This window comes from Chelonoidis abingdonii, chromosome 8 (genome assembly GCF_003597395.2).
Source record: "Chelonoidis abingdonii isolate Lonesome George chromosome 8, CheloAbing_2.0, whole genome shotgun sequence".
Classification (NCBI taxonomy): Eukaryota; Metazoa; Chordata; order Testudines; family Testudinidae; genus Chelonoidis; species Chelonoidis abingdonii.
This window is the reverse complement of record NC_133776.1, coordinates 64,470,553-64,492,039: the sequence shown is the minus strand read 5'-3', so window position 1 is coordinate 64,492,039 and position 21,487 is coordinate 64,470,553. Positions and strand designations below refer to the sequence as shown.

Sequence of the window (21,487 nt, the reverse complement as noted above, 5' to 3'; positions counted from 1 at the left end):
GCAGACTCAGGCAGACTTGTGCCTTCTCTGTGCACTCAGGCCCATTTTATTTCTGCAGCCAGGAAGGCTAGAAACATACTTTAAATGAACCCCACAATTCTGCACAGCCTGAACATGCATCATGTGGGCCACACTAATACTGTATGAGGCTGGATCTGGCCTGCTGGCTCCATGTTGGATGCCCCTAGTATAGAAAGAGTCAGGGACCTCCCTGCTGCTGAAGCCCTTGGGAAGGAGGGATAAAAGAATGTTTCTTTCTCCTGAGTGATGCCCCTAACTGCTCCCAAGAAGCCCTTCTCTGTGCTGCCCCCCAGCCAGACAGGCCAGTCTGCGGAGCCCTGGGAAGGGCCCTCCTGGAGGATACACAAGCAGTGCTGAGCTGTTATGTCCCTTGTCTGTTCTCACTTGTGAGATCGTTGAAGATGAGGACGGGGCTAGTAGGAGGATCTGCGGTGCCCCTGTGGGACTGGCCATGTGTGAAGTCTCCCAACTTCAGATATTCCCTCTCCACCAGAGCTCTTCTGAGCTCCACACTGAGGCCCCAGCTCCACCAGAAGCCATTCCCAGCTGCTTTGAGTCCCAAAGAAAGTGTGTCCTTGGCTATGGTTTGGTCAGGGATGGGATTGGGGCCTCTCTCCCCATGGTCACTAGAGTTTGTCCTGTCCTGGTTAGGAGGGGCAGAGATCCATCAGCAGCTGGTGGATCTCTGCTGAGCCCGGTGGGAAATGGGGCCAGATGTTCCCAGCTGGCAGCAGTGGTGGACCCCAGGTGGGTGCAGGTAGAACTCTGCCCACCCCTGGGGCAGTGCTCTCTCTCTCTCGGTCAGAACTTCAGCCGGGACTGGTATATGGGAAGCCTGAGCTGTCCCTGTGCCTTGGAGACATGGAGGACTTGAGGCTCCAGCGTTGTCACTGAAAGCCTGCCAGGCCTTTCCCATGCCCTCTCCCCCGTGGTATCGCCTGGCGATCGCCAGGTAAGCTGAGCCTGCTGTGGAGCCGAATGCTGGGTCTATGCAAAGCTGTTTCCCAAGGCAGAATCCTGAGCCCTTTGTTTTATGAGCTACTCCTAATGCTGAATGTCATCCCATTGTGGCCTCCACGGCTTCTCCACCAGAACTCGACCAGCACCTGATTACATGGAAAGGCAATGTCAGGACAATGCTAAGAGGACGGGATGAAAATAAACTCCCCTTAAAGCAGTGGGTGCAGCTGTTTGGATACATTCCCCCCTGCCCTTGTGTTTATCTCTTCTCTGGGGACCAGGAGCTTTGCATTCATTAGTAACCAAATCTCCCCATGTTGCCTGCAACCCCTGCTGCTCCAATCTCTTCAGGTTCCCATATGCACTTCCCCCTCCACTTTGGTGTCCTCTGCAAATCTGGTTACTGCTGAGTCAAGGAAAACCAGACAAAGAAATCCATAGGGACCTCGGGGCCCCAAGTTCTGCTGTTTCAGGATCCCTCCAAGTGTCTTTGGCTGGACTACTAACAACTAGCAGGAAGCTTCCTCTATAGCTAACAGTGTTGCCCTTTAAATGATCATTCCTGGGCCATCAGAGTTCCAGTGCCATTGAGGGGAATGAGCAGTTCACAGCTCTCAGAGCTATTGTCTCAGGCTCTCTGCAGACATAGGGCATGTCCACACTTAAACCACTGCGTGGCTGTAGACACTCCCATCAGGAGAGATGGCAGTAGCCTAGTGTTGTCTACACTGGGGTAACTATGGTGTGGATTTTACACATTCCTGATCGATGTAGTTATGCCAACCCAATTTGCTAGTGTAGACCAGACCTGTGCTAACTCGACTCAAACCAGGTGTAAACTGATTGAAGTGTGCGCACATTAGGCGGATGCAGTGGTTAGGCTACATCTCATTGATCAGTGCAGCCTTTGCTGTCTACACATGGCCTTACTTACTTCAGTGCAAACTGAAATTCTGGAGCGTCAGATGAAAACTTGGCAGAGATACTGGGATTGTCAGTCCAACCCCAGAGTTACAAACCCCATCATACTAACCTTAACTCAGCGGTTTATTCCAGTTTTGCTAACCACAGCTATATAGTATCTCCCTGCATTTCCCCAGCAGTTTCAGCTGGATATGGGATTGTTGGGCAATTGCTAGGATCATCTGGGTAGATCTTACTTAACTACCTGCCATTGCAGGGGCCTCGGCATTGGTGCACATTGGTCCCTCCTGTTTTCTGCCCATGGGCTGCAGTACTTCGGTTGAATTCTGGGTTTTGGGCTTGATGTGATATACAGCAAGTCAGACTGGATGCCCTGACACTCTCTGTTCCGGCACTTCCTGTCCTGAACTCTTGCGGAATGTTGCTGTTGAACAGTGGCCGCATTTCACTCCAGAGATGGCTGCATTGTGCGTGTGGAATGGCCCTTGGGGATGAGCACTATAGAAATGTAAGCTTCTGTGGCTTTGAGTGTGATGTCTGAATCTCTGCTGCATGCCAGTGAGAGGGAACATGGGGAATGAGGCTGTTGTTGCAAGTGGTGCTAATCCTATGTCTGATAGAGAGTTCTGGGGTGCAGTATGTTAATACAGCTCCTATGTTTGTTTTTTCCCCCTTGGTGCTGTTTGTGTGTGGGGGTGGGGGAAGGAGAAAGGTGCCACTGAAGCAGACTGGAGAGGCAATTCCATTCCATGGGCCTCATCTCTTGCTTTAGGAAGGAGCCAGGGCTTTGAAGTGCATGGGTGTGGGACAGTAGGTTTGGCTCTGTGTCAGGTCTGGTGTGCTCTTCTCTGCTGTGCGTGGATCCGCCTCCTGCGTCCCCAAGGAAATAGCGAGAGTGAGCTAGGAAACTCTCATCTCAGCTGAGCTTGGATACCCCAGCAATGAGCATGTTATAAATACACTGCTAGGATTCTGCAGACTGGATTTCAAGCCCTGCATTGATGCTTAGGACCCGTGGTGTGTTTGTGCTGGGCCTGTGGAATGCTGTGGTGGAAATTGCTGGCCTCCCAGTGCTGTTAGCCTCCAGTATAAAGGGCTTTGCTGCATCTTGGCTTGTAGTTTCCTGGCATCTCTATGTCTGCTGATCCCTTGGATCTGAGAGGCTCGTGATGTTTCCTGCTTTGGAGCCACTTCTGAATGCAGCCCTTCCCTTGGTTCCCATGACCTTTGACCCTTGGTGCTGGGAGCCTGGGATCTCCCTGCTGTGAGGCCTCCTTGCCCTTCTTGGAACCTGGGGTGACCATTAGCCCCATGGTAAGGTCATTGAAGCTGGTGCTGGTTGGAAGGCTGGACTGGGCTGCTAGTTTGCTACCACCTGTTGTAGGACATCTTGTGGGGGTCCTTCTAGATGGGTTTTCTGTGGGGTCTCTGTATCTTGCCCGTGGGATCAATGTGCTCTGTTGGCTTTGACCACACTAAGCATCTGTGCTCCAAATTCCCCACAGTTGCTAACACCTGGTTCAGATCCCCCCCAGATGATAGGAGCCCTAGTATAGCTTAGGCACTAGCATCTTCCTGGCTGCTTGTCCAGACAGAGCCCTTGAGCTGTTTGCTGGCATAGTACACAGTGCATTGTGGCTCACTGCTGAAGGGGACAGCTGGATCTCAGTCACCCCGGTCCCGTGGAGTCACAGGACCACATGGCAATGCAGTGAGGCAGCACAATAGCAGGATAACGTGGTGTTGACCGCACAGTGATTTCCAGACCTTCTTCATGCCAGGTGAGCTCCTGCTTGCTGGATAGAAGCCTGGCTGGCAGCCCTTTGCGTTGCCCCCACTCCATGCCTCCCGGCCTCTGCATCAGGAGTTGGGTCTGGGGTCTGTTGCTGTTCGTTTGCGACTGATTAAATGTTAAAGGCAGCTCCCCATCTCACTTGTTTGAGGAGCATTGGACTCCCCATTCACACTTTCCCAGGGAGGTTGAGGCAGGTTTGTAGGTGCTCCTGGAGGTCACCTCCTTCAAAGGAGCCTGCTGGATTCCTGACCTGGGGCTCGAGGACCCCAGTCCTCCATTTCTGGGGCTGTGGGAACACAGCTTGCTCAGTGGCAGGTTGAGGACTGTTGTTATAAGCCCGTGTTGTCTTGGAATTCATAGTCCCATTCCACAGCTCCCAGGGCCACATGCTGTGACTAATTGGTAGCGACTGTGATACTCCAACAACATAGACCACTACCAGGTGAGCTCAAGGAGAATCTCCTTTTGCTGATTAATGTCTAGGGACTATGACAGAACTTGGGCAGTTCTGACTACATCTGTTAGTGGTGCTCAAACACAGACTGGCCATTTGGGTCAATAACCAGGGAATTGTACCCCTGAATCGGAGGCCCCCAGGGGAGAGCTACAGGATTCCTATGGTGCTTTGGAGTCCCCTAGTGATTAACGACTGATGATCTCTGGCACATGCATCCCACTTGCTGGTTGAAAGCTACAGCTCCTTGTAGCCCATGGCAACTTCCTGTCTAACTCCTCTCCTGCTGTGCTGAGCCGCAGGTGGGGTGGGAGATGGTGCCCGCGGCTGCTGATTTCAGAGCTAGCTGACCTAGGCTGCGGTTCCCCAGCATGCACAACCATTCTGGTCGGATTTCCAGGTGATTGCAAGGAAATGTCAAACCAGCATATCTTGGTTCTTGCACATCACCTAATCCGCACAGGGATCTGTGCACCACGAGGCAGCGAACAGCTCTGCCTTAACTGGAGAGCTCATGCTCTTTTGGGGGCTCAATTCAGCTTTCTTTGACATCTGTGCCCAATCTCCCGTTGACTCCAGAGATAGCCAGTTGGGGCCATCACTCCTTTTTTTCTTAAGGGACGTGGTTTAAAAAAAAAAAATCTTCCTTCAGTAAACTCCAGAGTGGGATCTAAACCCCCCTGCTTCAGCACATAACTGCGGGGGCTGGGAGGAAATATCGTGTAGGGGCTTGTTCTCCCATAACTGTCTCTTGCGGGGTATCTTGCACATCTCTCTGAAGAGACAGGATACCAGGCTGGGTGGACTCATTGGTCTGGTCCAGTCTGGCACTTCCTATGCTCCTGGTATTCCTGCTAACAGGTTAGATGATTTGCAACAAAATAGCTTTAACCCTAGATTTCCTTTTAATGGCTGAGGCAGCTGGCTTCAAATTGAACCCATCAGGGACTTTGGAACAGGGCTGGTCAGTTTCACGTTCCGTCTCCAGCCTGTTTTCCTCTGACCGTAGCCCAAAGCTTCAGTATTTGGAATCCTAGCCAGGGAATTTTTAAATTCACTCACTGCTCAAGGGGAAAGAAATATCCTTAGAACATAAACTCACAAAATCCTATCCACATATGTTTGTGTTAAGTAAGCTTCCTAAGCATTAACAGCTTGTACCACTGGGTCTTGAAAGGCTCTGCTGCTGCCAACTTCCCTTTGCGTAGGTAGGTCTGCTCTGTGTTTGGATTCTGCCTGGGTCGAACAGAACCAGCCTGACTGCCCCTTCGCCCCAGACTCAATCCGTAACTCCTCACACACACACCCCTTGTCACCACTGCTCTTTGTATATTTCATGCTGCTTCTTCCCAGCTCCTGAATATGCAGAAATACCCCAAGAGAGGCTGAGCTTGTGAGATTTCCAGCCTGGCTCTGTAGGCCCAAATGACTCTGTGAGTTCAGACTGGTATATCATCGGGGGCATCTCTGGATCCTTTCAATGGTGGCCCCTTGCTGTTCCAATGAGAGTTGGCCTGCATTGGCCGTGTGCTGTCCCTGGTGGCCCAGAGCGGTAATGCCTGATTGACTGCAACAGCTTGCTTCCACTCTTGGACCCAGCCTCTGTTCTCTCCAGCTTGGAGGCTGGTGGGGGTGATGTACTGAGCCCCTGGCAGTAGAGGGGGCGGAGAGCAGCATGGGGCAGCTTGCTCAGTGATGTGCAGAGTGGCATGTGCAGGAAGGCATTAACAGGGAGGGAACGGGGGGTGCTCTGTGGAATCCCATCCTGGTGTCTGGTTTTGGAGAAGGATGTGAAGCGAAAGGCCTGACAGCAACTGTTGTGGATGGTTTTGTCAGAGACACCTGCACTGCACAGAGCGGGACTGACAGGAGAGGCAGGGCTGGCTGGGAGATAAAAGGCTTGTGGGGAGCTGGGGCGCCTGGATCAAAGGGAAATCTGTGCTCCGCCTGGCTGGAGGAGCCTGGATGTGGAAAGCAGATGGGAAGGGAAACAGAGGGATGGCTGAATGAGGCCATAAATCTCCAGGGGTGTTGGATGGGCTGTGGTGGGGAAGGGCTCTGTGGGGTGGATCAGCCAGTCTGTAGACTAGGGGGTGGGTGGCTTGAACCGGAGGGCTTCTAACCCTCCTGGGATTCAAGCCCAGCTCTGTCTGTAACTGCTGGGGGGAGGCACGGCCTGCAGAGTGCAGCTAATCCCTAGCCTGGCTGACGCCCTGAGTAGAGCCTGGGGCTGCGCATAGCCGATGGGGCTAACCTGGCTGCCAGAGGGAGGGGGAGGGGAGAGGCAAGCAGCCAGGCAGGCTCTCAACAGGATCTCTGTGTGGGTGGCTCTGCTCAGGGAGTGACAGCCGTGGGTTGGGCCCGCCTCAGCTTGCCTGCAAAAGGAAGGATTTGTTTTGTCACCAGGCCCTGCAAGGGCTTGGGTCGCGGCCAGGCAGCGCATCAGAACTGGCCAGGACACTGCACCTATTCAGAGCAGTGGCCTGTATGGCCAGGGTCCTGGGTGCATGGAGGTGACAGTGACAGGGACTGGGGGAGGGTGGTTCAGGGCTGGGCTAGGGTGTGAGTCTGACCGTCTCATCCTAGCATTCCGCCTCCCTCCCTCCCTCCCCCCCATTTGGGATCTGAAGAGAGGGCTGCATCTTAGCCTCTGGCTCCCCTGGCCATGCCTCTCCTCCCAGCCACGCCCACAGCCCTTGCAAATATTTGGGTGGCTGGCACACATCCTGCTCCTCTCCCCACCTGGGCATTAGCTGCCAGTGCTCCTGGGCTCTATGCTAGGTGGTGACAACTTCTGCCGCCACTGAGTCCCTACTGCTTCCTGGTTCTCAGCCAAGCTGGGGGTAAAACCAGGTCCACTCCAGGCTCCCAGTCCAGCCTCCTGGCCGCAGACCCCTTCTTCCCTGGGACGGTGACCTCCCCTCGCAACCCAGCCACCTTCTGGTGCAACTCACCCCTGTGCCTGAAGGGTTAATGTTGTGCCTGAGGTTAATCCCCCCCACAGATCCCTGACATCCCGTAGGCAGTCCCCATCCTGCTGACCAGGGCTTGGGTGTGGTTCTCTTGTGTTCCTCAGCAGACTGGTAAGGGATTGGGGATGCGCCACCAGGGCGATGCTCAGCACAGCTTTGCCTTGATCAGGGGTCGGCAACCTTTCAGAAGTGATGTGCCGAGTCGTCATTTATTCACTCTAATTTAAGGTTTCACGTGTCAGTAATACATTTTAACGTTTTTAGAAGGTCTCTTTCTATAAGTCTATAATATATAACTAAACTACTGTTGTATGTAAAGTAAATAAGGTTTTTAAAATGTTTAAGAAGCTTCATTTAAAATTAAATTAAAATGCAGAGCTTGCTGGACCAATGACCAGGATCCGGGTAGTGCGAGTGCCACTGAAAATCAGCTCACGTGCCGACTTCAGCACGCGTGCCATAGGTTGCCTACCCCTGGCCTAGATAGTGAACTCCCACCTCTCCCCACTCCCCTCTTGCCTGCCAGACCCGCCCACTGCGGAGGGCCTCTCTGTGTCACTGTAGCCGGGCTGTGGGGCTCCCTGGCAGCTCCAGAGGCTCAAGGTGCTGACTGCTCCACTGAATCTTGTGGGGGAGACGTATGGGCACTCCCAGTGAGCAGGGAGGGAATATCACTGCTCACCCCCTGCTCTTTTATCTCCTGTGGGAGGGGCAGCTGGGTGCCCCTCTCCTAGGAGTCAAATTGGCCTTGGTGGGAGCCCTTGTCCTCTCTCATCGCAGCACTCCCTCACAGCCAGCGACCAGCAAATGTCCCACAAGCTCCATGAGAGTCGTCTCCTTGTGGGCCAACCCCGCTGGCCCATCCCTTGGGCCTGCAGGGATGATAAACTGACTCAGCGCTCTCCCCATCTGCCTCTCTGGGGCTTGGTCCACGCGCAGGCTGCAGGCCTCAGCTGGTTCGTCTGGTACTCAAAGCCTTGGGATGCTGTGGCTGCCTCGCTGACTATCAGAAGAGGGTGGCAACCCTGGTCGGTTGGGGGGCCCCCACGCCGCACGGCTGACGTTACTTTGGAAGCAGCCAAGTAAATGTTTATGGGAGCCTCAGAACAGAGCCCAGGGTTCTGAGCCCAGCTCCACCTTGGTCCACCCAGGGACCCCCTGATTGCTGCCACGGGGCAGCTGAGCACCCGACTAGCTCACCCTTGCTGCTCTGGGCTGTGATTGGCCATGTCCTTTAACCCTTCGGGCTGGGGACAGAATCCCCCTGCAGTCCTAAGGTGGCTTGGCGGGGCTGGGAGGGAGGGGTTGGATCTGTCCCAGTGACCTCTGGCCATTCTGCAGGGGGTGGAGTGTGGACATGTGAGCTGCTCTCTGGGCTCAACCATGATCTAGTTCTCATGGCAACCTGCAGGCCTATTCCATGCTTTCGGGGTGTGCTGGGGGGGCTTTTTGTTCCTTCTCTCCCTCCCACTTCCCCCCATCCCCCAGTGGAGGGTCAGCATGCATGAGCTCCATCTGCTGCCTCTCCCCAGCCCAGGCCTTGCAGTGGTGCACAATGCCCAGGGTGGGCTGGCATCCAGAGCCAGTGGGGCAGGAATCTGGCTGCATAGGAGTGGGGCTGGTGTTTGTATGATGCAGATCTCCCCCCCGCCCCCTCCCATTGCTCTGAAGGTGCACACACAGCCATCTGCCCCTTGCTCGGGGCCTGCACTACAGTCTGAGGCGATGGGTCAATGCCCTGGCTTTCTGCCTTCAGAGATCAAGGCTCACATACTAGCTGAGGTCCTGCATGAAATCCACCGTGGCAGCCTTGTCACAGTCCCTGCAAAGCCACTCTGCAGGCTGGCCCAGTTCCCCAGTTCTGATCCAGAGCTCGGGTGTGGAATGGCAGGGGGGTCTTGTCTGGAGTGAGCTGCGTAGGGGTCAGGACTGGACCTGCACTCACAACCAGCTAGTCTAGGTCAAGTGGTGGCAAAGAGCGAGGTGTAGGGAGCCCAGCCCCTAGGAGAGGGGCTGTGGGTTGGTTGATGGGCAGCAGAGAGCTATGTGTGGGGAGCCCAGGACCACTAGGGCTAGGATGAGATGGGAGTGGGGGCTGTGGGTTGGGATTGAGGGGCAGCGGACAGCAGTGTGAGACAAAGAAGCACAGGACTGGAATAGTAAGGGGTGATGCGGGTTAGGACTGAGGTTCATTAGGAGATCTTTCACATTCCTAAAGCCCAGCAATGCAGGTACCAGCCTGCCATGAGATGAACCACGCAAGCTGCAATCATGGCACAGAATCTGGGGCCCTGCTAGCATCATGCCATGTTAGCCATGGAGATCTACTAGCAGGCCCTGGACTTCAGTAGCCTGGCCCTGCCTCAAGTGGGGGGCAGCTGGGTTCTCTGGCTTGGAGCCAGGGCACCTAGCTCTTCTGGTATGCTCTCAGCACTTGGACTCCTGGGTCAGGCAGAGAATACATTCCCCTTGCTACTGTCAGGGCTGGTTCCAGACTGCACTTGGCTGAGGGGATTGCTGGGCAAAGGGAGGGGGAAGGGCTGTTCTTTCAAAAGCGAATGCAGCAGTGCTGGTGAAAGGGCCCTCGGGTGCCAGCGCTGGAGGCCTCTGTATCCCCAAAATGGGGACAGGCTGGGCAATGCTGGCTCCTCCCTGCCCACCCTGATCTAGAGGGGAGCTCCATCTCCAGGGCATCAGCATGCCTCTCCTGAGGCTGCCAATAGCTTGTGTTCAGGGGGAGGCAGGTTCGTGCTCATTATTTAATGTTCCCTCTGGCATAAAATCCCAGCACCCCCTTCTTCAGTCACCTCCTCCAAGCCCCCAGGACTCCCTTCTCCCTTGTGTCAAGTCATTCTGTGCCACCTCCCAGCTGAGCAGGGGTTGTCTCCATCTCCCTCCCTCTCCCAGCGTTACCGTTTCCCTCCTCCCTCTGGTTCTTCCTCTGCAGTTCAGCCTCTGCCAAAGGGCTGGGAGTGAGTTGCTGCTGCTGGAAAAGCCAGCAAGCAGGATGGAGGAGCCTTGATCTGTGCCCCACATTACTCCTGCTGTCCCGAATCTGTCCATGCTTTAGGAGGGAGTGTGTCCGTCCATACAGAGGATTTACTGAGCATAATCCCTCTGCCAACCTTCCCCTCTGCTGACCCACTCTCGCTGAACAGGACCAGATGGCACATCAGAAATCAAGAGGCAAGTGTCCTGAGGACTGTGCTTCTGGGATGTCTGCTGTTTTGGGCGTGGCAGGGCATGGCTGTGGTTAGGGCCCAGACTGGGAGCGGGAAGGCTGTATTCCCAGATCTGCCCTAGAGTTGCTGTGTGACCTTGGCTTGTCAGTCACCTCTCTGTGCCTTGGTTACCATGTATGTAAAAGGTGGACAGGGCGTGTCAGTTTACGCCAGGGGTGTGGAGAGGGGCGGGTCAATGAGTGTTTATGAAGAGGGCTCTCCTCCAATAGAAGTGCCAGGTATTTCTGTGTCACTGCAGAGGGAATCATGGCATTAGAGTGCTCTCTGGAAACAGACATACCTGCATTTCCAGCGAGGGCCTCAAAGCATTTCCCAAATGTTAATTAAACCTCACGCCACCTCCTGATAGGCAGCTGAGTATCACCTGACCCATTTTACAGGTAGGGAAACCGAGGCACAGAGTGGGTCACACAGTGACTGACTGAGGCAGGGATAGAACCCAGGAGTCCTGACTCCAAGCCCGTCTGCACCAACCAGAAAGTAACACCACCTCCCTCTCCCCTGCTGGCTTGAACTGGGAGTGGTGTGACTCCATGGATGTGGTGTCTGGGCCTGGGAGCCCTCGTCCATGGTGTTACAGCTCGTTCCTGGACGCTTTCAGTATGTTCTTGCATTCTTTACACGCTGCCCTGGAGCCTTAGGGCTCTGCGGCCTGGTCCTGAACAGCTGCCATTCAAGTCAGTGTGAGATGAGTGTGTTCAGCCTTTGAGAGACCAGTAACGAGGTGTCTACGATTTTGCACCCTGTTTTCTATCTTGGGGAGAAGCAGGCAGACCTGGGCACCATGCCAGTGGGGCTCAGGAGAGCCCTATAGCACAAGATCCTCCACCCCCTCCAATGAAGAGAGTATCGGGAGTCCAGTTCCCAGGCTACCCTCACCCATGGGCAGCCAGCACTGTGATGACCAGGTGCGATGCTTAGCCCACACGTGGCATGTTGGCGTTGCACATTGGTCCCAAGCTGGTGTCAATGAATACTGCAGTCAGAAGCGACATGTTGTTACTCATTGTCTCTGCTCCACGGGTCTCTCTGTCTCTCCCTAGCCTCCCAAGGGGTTCCCCATCAGCTTTGCATGGCAGGAGATGACATTTCTAACCACCAGGCCTGGGACCAGAAAATCCACTCAGCTTCTCTGCCATATGGTGAGCCGGGAGCTGCAGTTGGCTGCAATGGTGTTGATCATACATGAGGTTGACTAGAATGCAGGCCCCTGTCTTGGCTTTGCCGAGTGAACAGGAATAGCAACTTGTTTGTGTCAGAAGCAGATCTGACTCAAGGAGCGAATGACTCTCTGACGCTAGCTGCCCTTTAAACAAAATCCACACTCATGCTAGCCTTACTCCTGCAGCGTTACATAACCCACAGGCTGATGGCTGAAGGTCACGGGGAGTGGAAGGTGTCCAACAGCACTCAGCAATCACACCTAGAGCGTTTCAGAGAGCAGCTTGTGGGGAAACTTGAAAAATCACCCTTTTCTTGTCCTACTCATCAAATAGCTAAGCACTAGGCTAGGCAGCCTCTTCTGGATGCTTACGGCATAAGATGCTGCTATGTAGAGGTGTTCAGTTCAGCACCCATCCCGTGTCAGTCACTTCAGGGGCTAAATCAGCACTGAAGGGATGACATGCTGATTGAAGCATCAAGTGTGAACTGCTTTGTTTCCCTTCAGTGGTTGGTTCAGATCCTGGCAGAGTCAAGTCAGCCAAACTAAACTTCCCAGATGCCTCAGTGGCTTTCCACCGTGTTTTGCTGGGTTGGGTGGAATTTTTTCAGATGAGACCTTCATCACCTGGGTCCTTTCTGCTCTGCATGATATTCAGAATTCCCTGGCCCCCTGTGGTTGTCCCTATATCCTTGGTAACACGCTTCTGTTCTCTCTTCCCATCTCTTTGTGCTGCATTTTCATTGGCCACTACTCTGAACCCCAGAAGTAGCTGCATTTGCTGCCTGTGTATAGTGGGGCCCTTTGGGATGAGAGGCTGTGACATCTGTAGTATCCTTGGAAAAACCTTATTGGATTAAGTTCAAGTACCGTTGGAGTCTGTTCTAGTAGTTGCAAAGGTTAAGTGTTATTATGGGCCTGGGTGGTCTAAGGACTATACTGAACAATGTGGCAGACACGAATGAAGTGGTTTTGCTGGGAAATTTCTAGGGGGAGATGAATGCAAATTCCATACTCCCAGTTATGCACAACCTGTCTTTTGCAGTGGGTGGACCTCTGTCTGCTGATCACCTGTTACATGAGGCTAAGATCAAAGGACAAACTGAACTGTTCAGGTTCTGATTGAGGACTATTGTACACTTTGTAACCACAGGAAAAACCTTGTGGTGGGGTTTGAAGGGCTAATTCCTACCAGAACCCTTCTTGGAGTTGGGGATGAGCTCTGGTAAGCATGTATATAGGTTCTTGTACTGTTTTTAAGACATGGTCTCTGTGATGCTTTCACCTTAAGAATAAATGTGCTTGCTTAGAGCTGCCTGGTAGCTTGTGATTGCTGGCAATTCCAGCTCTTTGGAGAGCAAGCAAAGAGCAGGTGCTGGCCTTCTTCAGGTAGTCTGGCTTGCTCAGAATATCCCAGTGCAGGCAGGGAGCTGTGCAGCCTGGAAAACCTTGGCCAGGAGGGAGTGAGATGCGGGTCTGCACCCAACAGGTGGGGGGCCTGGCTACAGGTGCAGTTGCCCTGGATTGTGACAGAGGCATTGTGTAAGATGAGCTGGTTGCATGTTGCAGCATGTGGCAGTCTCCCTACTGGAGATAGTTGTGGAGCCATCCCCATGCCCTGCAGCAGGCCTAGCCGGGGAACCAGGCTGCACTGGTAGGTGGGTGGGGAGTCTCGTTTTCTGATTGACTTTGGTCAGCATGTCCAGCACATTGATCTCAAAGGCCAGGGCTTTGGAGCTGCCTGGTGCTGTGCTTCTTCCCCCTTCCCCCTCGTCTGCTCTAGAGTGGCAGGGGAGGGAGGTTCTGGCTGCAGATTGAAGTCATCCCTCTCTCCCCCGACTTTTCTTCCCACACCAGGAAGCTTGGTAAAGTGGCACCTGGAGCAGCATCCGTGGAGTGTTTTGTCCAGTGTTTTAGCAAGCGCCCCACTTTGAGGCAGTGAGAGCAAGAGAGAATCATTGACTCACACCGGGAGCCTAAAGCCTATTGGCCCTCCGCCAGCTCTGTGTGGCTGCTCCACCCGGCTGGCTCCGGGTCCCAATGCTCAAGTTCCAAATGGCTTATCCCATGACCCAAATTCACTCCTTGTCCCCCCTCCCCCTCAATCTGGGATCCCTTCCCTGCATGCACACGGGCACACATGCAGTGAATGACTCTTGTGGGGTTGCGTCCCATCCCCTGGCTGAAGGGACACCAGACCGGCTGGGTGCATTGGAAGGATTGTTCCATTGGAACTGGTGGGGCGGGGGTTCTTTCCTTTTAAAAACGAAATGCAGAAAAAGTCAGAATAGGAATTTCTCAAGTTTACCCCTTGAACGCTGCTGTTTCCCATGCCACGTTCCTGAGGGAAGTCGAGTATGTTGGTGGGCGTGGGGGTAACGCTAGCCTTCCAGAAGCGCAAGGGTTAATGCAAGGGTTCTTCTGCCCACGCCAAGGCATGTCTGGGGCTGCGTCGTAACACGGCAGGGTGAATGTCTCCAGCATCTGCTCCCCCTTCTAATCCAGCGTGGCACATGGCAGTGTGATGCCCATGCCTACAGTGTGGTCTGAGCACAGGACTGGAAGCCAGGACTTCCCTCCCAGCTTTGCCAGTGGTTCATTGTGACCAACAGGAAATCTTCACTGCCTCTTTGTGCCTCAATTTCCCTATCTCTAAGACGGGGGTGATGGTCTCTGCCTCCCCAGGTGCTCCGATGCTGCAGAGGGGGCCATGACAGTACCTGGACAGATGAGTGTTGAGATGCTGAGCTCTGTTGTGTGTCTGATGGCTGCAGTCCAGCTTCCTCCTGTCCCCTGTGCAGTGAGTCAACACCAAGGGGAGAAGCTAGCGATCTACCAGCAAAATGACCTGGAGGAAGTAGTTGGCTGCAGCTACCTCACCATCCCCTCCCCTGCGCAGAGCCAGCGCCCTGTGTGTCTCTGTCCATGACTAGCTATAGTGCTGGGATGCATTTCCCAAGAGCCCCCTGGCCCTGCTGGGTGGAGCTTTTGTCATGCTGGGCAGTGCTGCCAAGTGGGTGGGGAACTAGCTTGGGAATCTGGAGACTTGGGTTCAGTTTCCCTCTTCTCGGTTGCTGCAGAGCCTCCCAGTGGAGGGCATGGGAAGTGCCATGTGCTGGCCTCACTCAGTCCACGCCCCAGTGCCCTCATTGTTGATCTCTTGTCTGTCCCAGGCTGCAGGCTCAGTCCAGAGTAAGGTGCTGCCCAAGATGAGCTCCTCGTCACTGCTGGAGGACAACTCCATAGAGCCCCCGGTGCTGCTGACTGACATCAAGACAGAGCCCCCCGAAGAGCTGCTGGCTAGTGACTGCAACCAGCCCCAGGCCGAGCCAGTGGACCTGTCACTCAACAAGCCCAAGGTGTCGCTGCAGTCCTCCACCCTGCTGCCCTCCTCCATCAGGTCCTCACCCATGCTGGTGGCGCCGCCCATCCAGGCCCCCGTGGTCTCCATGTCACCCACGGGGCTGGGCTCTTCGTCCGCCATCCCCGCTGTGCTGTCCCCTGGCTCCATCCTGGCCTCCACGCAGGGCAGCGGGGGCCAGCAGATCCTGCACGTCATCCATACAATCCCCTCGGTCAACTTGCCCAGCAAGATGGGCAACTTGCAGACTATCCCAGTGGTGGTGCAGTCCCTGCCCGTGGTCTACACCACAATGCCCACAGACGGGGTCACCGCCGCCATCACCGTGCCCCTCATTGGTGGCGATGGCAAGAATGCCGGATCTGGTAAGGGCTCACTTCTCTTCCCCAGGGCTGTGGGTTGGGATTGAGGAGTGTTGGCAGAGCTGTGTGTGCAGGGCTGTGGGTCGGGATTTGAGGAGCATCAGCAGAGATCGGTGACTAGGGGAGCCCAAAGCAGGAACCACCAAGAGATGGGGGAGGGGGGTTTTGGGTCAGGCTTGGGGAGCCCAGGACTGGACTATCAGGGTGAAGCAGCAGTTTGGGATTTGAGGGGTATTAGCAGAGCTGTGGAGGGGTCCCAGAACTGGCCCAACCATGAACAGATTGGACCATGGAGACTGGACCCCTGGAGGTGGGATCCTTCTTGGACAGGGCTGAAGCACGTCAGCTGGAGGCACCGTGGGCGGAAGATTGCCCTGTCACTGACCCAGTTCCATGGCAGAGCTGTCCATCTGGTACCTTTCACAAGGGCTAGCGTCATAAGGCAGCAGCCAAGCCAGGGCTTCATAAGGTCCTGTTGGCTCCTCTCCCAGAGCGTGATGAAGCCCATCTGGCTGGGTGTGGGAGGAAGCCTGGCGTGCCGGCACTGCTGCAATGGGCAGGCATCATGTGGTGCCCAGCGGGCAAACGCTTTGCCTCCTTGCTTCGCCTGTAGGTGCATGACACTGCATGATGCTACCCTGACCCCAAGTGGCCAGTTGTGGTAGTGGCAGGTGGGCTGTCCCTTCTCCACGGGCTCTGAGTTCAAACAAGGCAAGAGGAAGCCACTCCCTGGGAGCAGGGCTGGGTGTCTAACTCCATGTTCCAGCCGGGCTTATGTCAGCCGTGCTGAGTGCTCAGTCACTTCCCAGTAAATGTAGCATGTGCTTGGGAAGGTGCAGCCCAGCCTGGCGATCAGAGAGGCTGTTGGGTGTCCCAGCTGCACTAGTGTAGTCGGGATCTGCGCTGCTGGCCCCTCTCTGGCCAGAGCCCTGGGTGTCTGTGTGAGTCCCATCTCTGGCGTACCCTGCCAGCTGATGGGGGTGGGGGGAAGTGTGCAGGGGAGGTTCTCCCTAAAAGCCTGGCTCAGCTGACTTTTTCCCTGTTCTTTGAGAGCCTTGGCTGCCCTGGAGCTGCTCTCTGGGGATATGGGGTGGCACTCAGCTCCTGGCGGGAGCACTTCAGCGTGCCCAAGACTGGTCGGGAGGGGCGGGGGTGCTCCCCAGTTGCAGGGGAGGGGTGGGTTTGCAGCCACACTTTCACAGGTGGTCCCTGACTCTGGTTGCCTCAGTGCTTGGGAGCCTGGCTTGAGGCCCCTTAGCGTGTTCAACAGGGCCTTGTGAAACCGGATACCCAGAATTCAGGACCACCTGGGGAGGATGGAGGGGAGGTGCTGAATGGGCTATTTCCTGGCTAAGTGTGTTGGGGGCAGCGGAACTGCAGTGTTCCTGTTTGGGGGAGGGAGGGGAGTTTTCCCAGTTGGGAGATGAACATGATTCCTACTGGAGCAACGGAGTTTCCCTGTTCTCTGCATGTGCACACACACACGCACATGCGCGCGCACACACACACACACACACACACACACACAGGTCGGGCGGGATCCCAGCTCTGTGTTTGGGGGATGGGTGTGATTCCTGTGAGAGGCTGGGGAGGGGGTACGATTGGGATGGGTCCCAGCTCTGTGTGTGTTCGGTGGGTTTGATTCCCAGCTGGCTGATCAGCACTGGTAGGCGTTGGGTGGTTCCCAGCTTGGGGGAGAGGATCAGCCACCCCTCACAACCGCCTGGCAGGCCCCACTCCCCCCATCTGTTGCAGTTCTCATGCTGCACCCATCACCTTGGGCTCAGCGCCTGTCTCTTTCCCACACTGCCGGGAGCTGCATGGCAGAGCTGGGATTTCTGCCCCGGGGGACTGTGTGGGGGCAGGCCCCCCAGTGCCAGGGAGCCGCCTGGCTCTGCGGTCGAGTGGCCATGAGTCAATCAGCTGTGGGAGGAGGCTGTCTGTCTGCCCTCCATCCTGAGGAGTGGGGGAAGGGGGCGGTTTGGCAGGCTGTCTTCTCCCTCGCCACAGGGTGGGGTCTTGACCTCCCCTCCCAGGCCCCCCCGGCGGCGGGCTCCAAGGCTGCTCTGGTTCCAGTTAGACTGGCTCCCCCCACTCCTAGCACTTCCTCCCTCCCATCCGGCAAGGAAAGAACTCCCAGGCGCTTCCTGTCGGAGGCCCTGGCTGGTTCCCCTCTGGCCAGGGACACGTGTTGACGTTGGGGGGCGGGAGTAGCTGAAATGAACCAGGAGAAGGGGGAGGGGGAGCTCTTTATGATGGCTGCACCTACGCTTCAGTGCCTTGCCCAGGGGTTGGGGAGGGGACAAGGTGGTGGGGCTGGGCCTGGGTCATAGGGTTTGATCTGGATCTCAGGGATGGTGGTGGAACTGTTGGCCACATCCTTACCCAGGCTGCCAACCCCCAACCCCATCAGCTGTGCCAGGTATCCTGCTCTGGGGTGCGAGCCGGTTCCTGTCCAGCTCTGTGACCTGCTCCTGTGCTCGACGTGTCAAAGGCCCCACTGTCCTTTCAGAGCAAGAGTAGGCCTGTCTCAGCCCGCTACGAGTGTCTGGTGGGGGCTGAGATGCTGCCAACCCACTGCTGGCTTGGGATGCTGCCTCCCACTGGACAGATCAGGTTTTTCCCCGGAGCTGGGGTGAGCTGGGCTCAGGCTGGGAACCTTCCCCACTGCCCCAATTACCCTGTCTGTCCAGTCCCCTGCACCCCATCCAGTGCCATCTCCCTGCCATGCCAGGCAGCTCCCTTGTGCTGCTGGCTCATGTCCCTGTGACTGGGCAAGGGGCAGGAGATGTGGGTTCGGGGGGGCTCAGGGCTCTTGTGCTGGGGAGAGGGGGGCAATGTCACTGACAGCTCTGGGCAGGGGTGAGGTGACCAATTCCTGCAGCCCAGGGGAAGGAGTCTGTGGGTTCTGGGTCAGGGAAGGGAGTGTTATCCCATGGTGCAGTGGCTTTGGTCCCTGGGCAGAGCTGGGGACAGAGCAAAGGGACGTGGCTGTGGTTCTGTCTCTGGTTTCAGTGGGTCTCTTTCCTCCCCAGTGAAAATTGACCCCAGCTCCATGTACCCCCTGGAGATGAACAGTGACAGCGAGGACAGCGTCACAGAAAGCAGCTCAGCCCCCTTCCAGGACCTGCAGAGAGAGTGAGTGGCAGCCACGCACTGCCCTGGACTATGGTTAGGGTGCTTCTTGGTGCTAGCGCTGGGATTGGCACCTGTGAAACATGGGGCTGGGGGGCGGAGGAAGCAGAGTTTGCCTATTGGATCTGTCCTTCCTCTGCCAGGACCCTGCAGCAGCAATGATGGGGGTGCCCTGGCAGCATCACTGCCCTTGGGTCTCAGCATTCCAACGCCACATCGCCCGTGATGATGCTGGGCACCTCCCAGCAGAGGAGGGAATATCAGCTTCCCCTCCCCCATGTTGATGAGGCTGCACAAAAGTGCTTCATAAATGACTGCCCAGGGCACTGACATAGTGATACTCATTATGAGGGTGGAATCTGGCTATGGTAAGTAAGGCCAGCCCTGGGGTAGGGGGATGGTTCCCTGGTTTCCGCGAGTCAGGCCTAGTCTGCTGCCAGGGGCTCTGCCAGCCCAGGGGGAGAGGGTGGGGACCCCAGGAACCCAGCGCTGGGTGACACTGCTGTCTCCCCCTGGCCAGGTCGCGGTCGCCTGTGGCCCGGATGCAGCGGGCCGAGTCCCCCGACTTGAAGAAGAGGCGGATTCACCAGTGTGACTTCGAGGGCTGCAACAAGGTGTACACGAAAAGCTCCCACCTCAAAGCACATAGGAGGATACATACAGGTAGGGCTGGGTGAGTCAGCCTGTGGCACACCCCAGAGCTGTCCCACCGCCCAGCCGGGGGACCTCGGTGCTGCGGGGGAGGGACTCCCACACGGGCCCATCGCCCCCCATGGCCTTTCTTCTCACCATAGCAGAGACCAAGGTGTGGCTGGGCCTCCTGAGGTCCCCTTACCGCTAGAGACAGGATAAGGGCCCGTGCTGACCCCGCTCTGTGGAGGGACTGCTGCGGCGCTGAATTGGCTCCAGTACAATCCTTGAGTGGCAGTGTCTGATGGATTAAGATTCCCTGCCCCACCACGGCAGGGGTAGTTGGGTACCAGCATGAAGGTAGCTGAATTGCGAGCCTTCCTACGCAGTGCACTTGGGCTGGAATCCCCAGAGGAGGCAGAGGGCAGGCAGTGCTGTGGGGTAACAGGGAACTCACAACCCAGTTTGTCTTATTTTTGTTCACCTTGGCTTACCTCCAATGGCTAGTGCACTGTTTGGAGAAAGACTTCTCTTAAAAGGCAGCAGCCCTGCTCCTTCTGTGAGCTCTCCAGCCTCAGAGACAGCACGGCTGAGACCCCCACCAACTCCTCGTATGAAACCAGATATGCCCTAGTTCAGCATTCGTGAGACTCCTCTGTGATCATGCCCTTCATCTCCACCTTGGCTTCATGCCTCTCTGTGTGCTTAGCCCAGTGGGTGCAGGGGCAGGCCCTGTAGCTGGGAGAGCCTGAATGCCCAGTGACTCCAGTCCAGGGTTTTCAGTTTGGGAAGCTGTGAGCCATGTGCAGTCTTCTCCAGGCTTCACGGGGCGGGGGGGAGGGCTTTTTAATTAGAGGGAAATTCCAACTGCCAGCCCTCACGGTTAATTGCTAAGGGAGCCATGCTGCTCCGGGCTCACAACCCACCCACAATCTGCGTATAGTTCTGTCCTTGCTCTGCTTGCATGGGTGTGTAGTTCTCAGATGACCACGAGGGGGCAGACGTCTCTCTTCTGGACACAGCTTCCAGGTGCTGGATCGTCTGTGAAGGCCTTTACAATTCGATTTGAATGCATGGCCTTGAAAGCTGAGGGGTGAGGGGGAGGAGATTGATATGTCCTGGGGGCTAGAGGAGCTTTGTGACTGGGTGCCATGGGCTTCCAGATGAGCTGCTGGAGCAGGCTAACTGGGACATATGGCATGTCATACTGAAGGGGATGTTGTCCTGGATCCTCTAGGCATTTAGGCACCTAACTCCTATTGGAATCAATGTCTTTGAGGATCATGGCCATTAGCCCTTTGGCACTCAGAATAGGATTTATTTTTGCTGATCATGGTCCCCCTGGGGGAGGGCTTTTGTCACACACACACACACACACACACACACACACACACACACACACACTGATCATGGTCCCCCTGGGGGAGGGCTTTTGACACACACACACACAACACACACACACAGACAAAGCCCTCCCCCAGGGGACATGATCAGCAAAAATAATCCTATTCTGAGTGCAAAGGCTAATGGCCATGATCTCAAAGACATTGATGCCAATAGGAGTTAGGTGCCTAAATGCCTAGAGGATCAAGACAACATCCGCCTTCGTATGACAGCCTTGTCCCAGTTAGCCTGCTCAGCAGCTCATCTGAAGCCCAATGCACCAGTCACAAAGCTCCTCTACCCCCAGGACATATCAATCTCCTCCCCCTCACACCCTCACTTCAAGGCCATGCATTCAAATCGAATGTGTAAAGGCCTTCAACAGCGAATCCGACACCTGGAAGCTGTGTCCAGAAGAGAGACGTCTGCCCCTCGTGGTCATCTGAGAACTACAACCCACTGCAGCAGAGCAAGGTACAGAACTATACGCAGATTGTGGTGGGTTGTGAGCCCGGAGCAGCATGGCTCCCTTAGCAATTAACCGTGAGGCTGGCAGTTGGAATTTCCGTCTAATAAAAGCCCTCCCCCCGCCCCGTGAAGCCTGGAGAAGACTGACATGGGCTCACAGCTTTCCAAACTGAAAACCCTGGACTGGGTCATTGGGCATTCAGGCTCTCCCAGCTACACGGCCTGCCCCTGCACCCACTGGAGCTTAAGCACACAAGAAGGGCATGAGCCAAGGTGGAGATGATAAGGGCATGATCAACAGAGGAGTCTCACGAATCTGAACTAGGGCATGATCTGGTTCATACGGGATTGGGTGGGTCTAGCGTGCTGTCTCTGGGCTGGAGAGCTCACAGAACGGAGCAGGGCGCTGCCTGTTAAGAGCATTTTCTCCAAAAGTGCACTAGCCATTGGAGGTAAGCCAGGTGAACAAAAATAGACAACTGGGTGTTGAGTTCCCTGTTACCCCACAGCACTGCCTGCCCTCTGCCTCCTCTGGGGATCCAAGCCCAGTGACTGCGTGGAAGGGTCGCATTCAAGCTACTTCATGCTGTACCCAACTACCCCTGCCGTGGTGGGGCA

General features: G+C 55.7%; 1 protein-coding gene across 6 annotated transcripts in view; it reads left to right on the top strand.

Annotated features, from left to right (window-relative positions):
- KLF8 (KLF transcription factor 8) overlaps window positions 1–21,487 on the top strand; it is a 90,278-nt gene that overhangs the window by 62,800 nt on the left and 5,991 nt on the right. For 5 of the 6 annotated variants that reach the window (XM_032806305.2, XM_032806306.2, XM_032806310.2 and 2 more), the window contains 3 exons: window positions 14,704–15,256; window positions 18,289–18,391; window positions 18,909–19,051. In XM_032806305.2, coding sequence (XP_032662196.1) covers window positions 14,704–15,256; window positions 18,289–18,391; window positions 18,909–19,051 — 799 coding nt within the window. Of the gene's footprint in view, window positions 1–2,142; window positions 2,414–14,703; window positions 15,257–18,288; window positions 18,392–18,908; window positions 19,052–21,487 lie in introns of those variants that run through there. The other variant, XM_032806304.2, reaches the window with a different exon arrangement.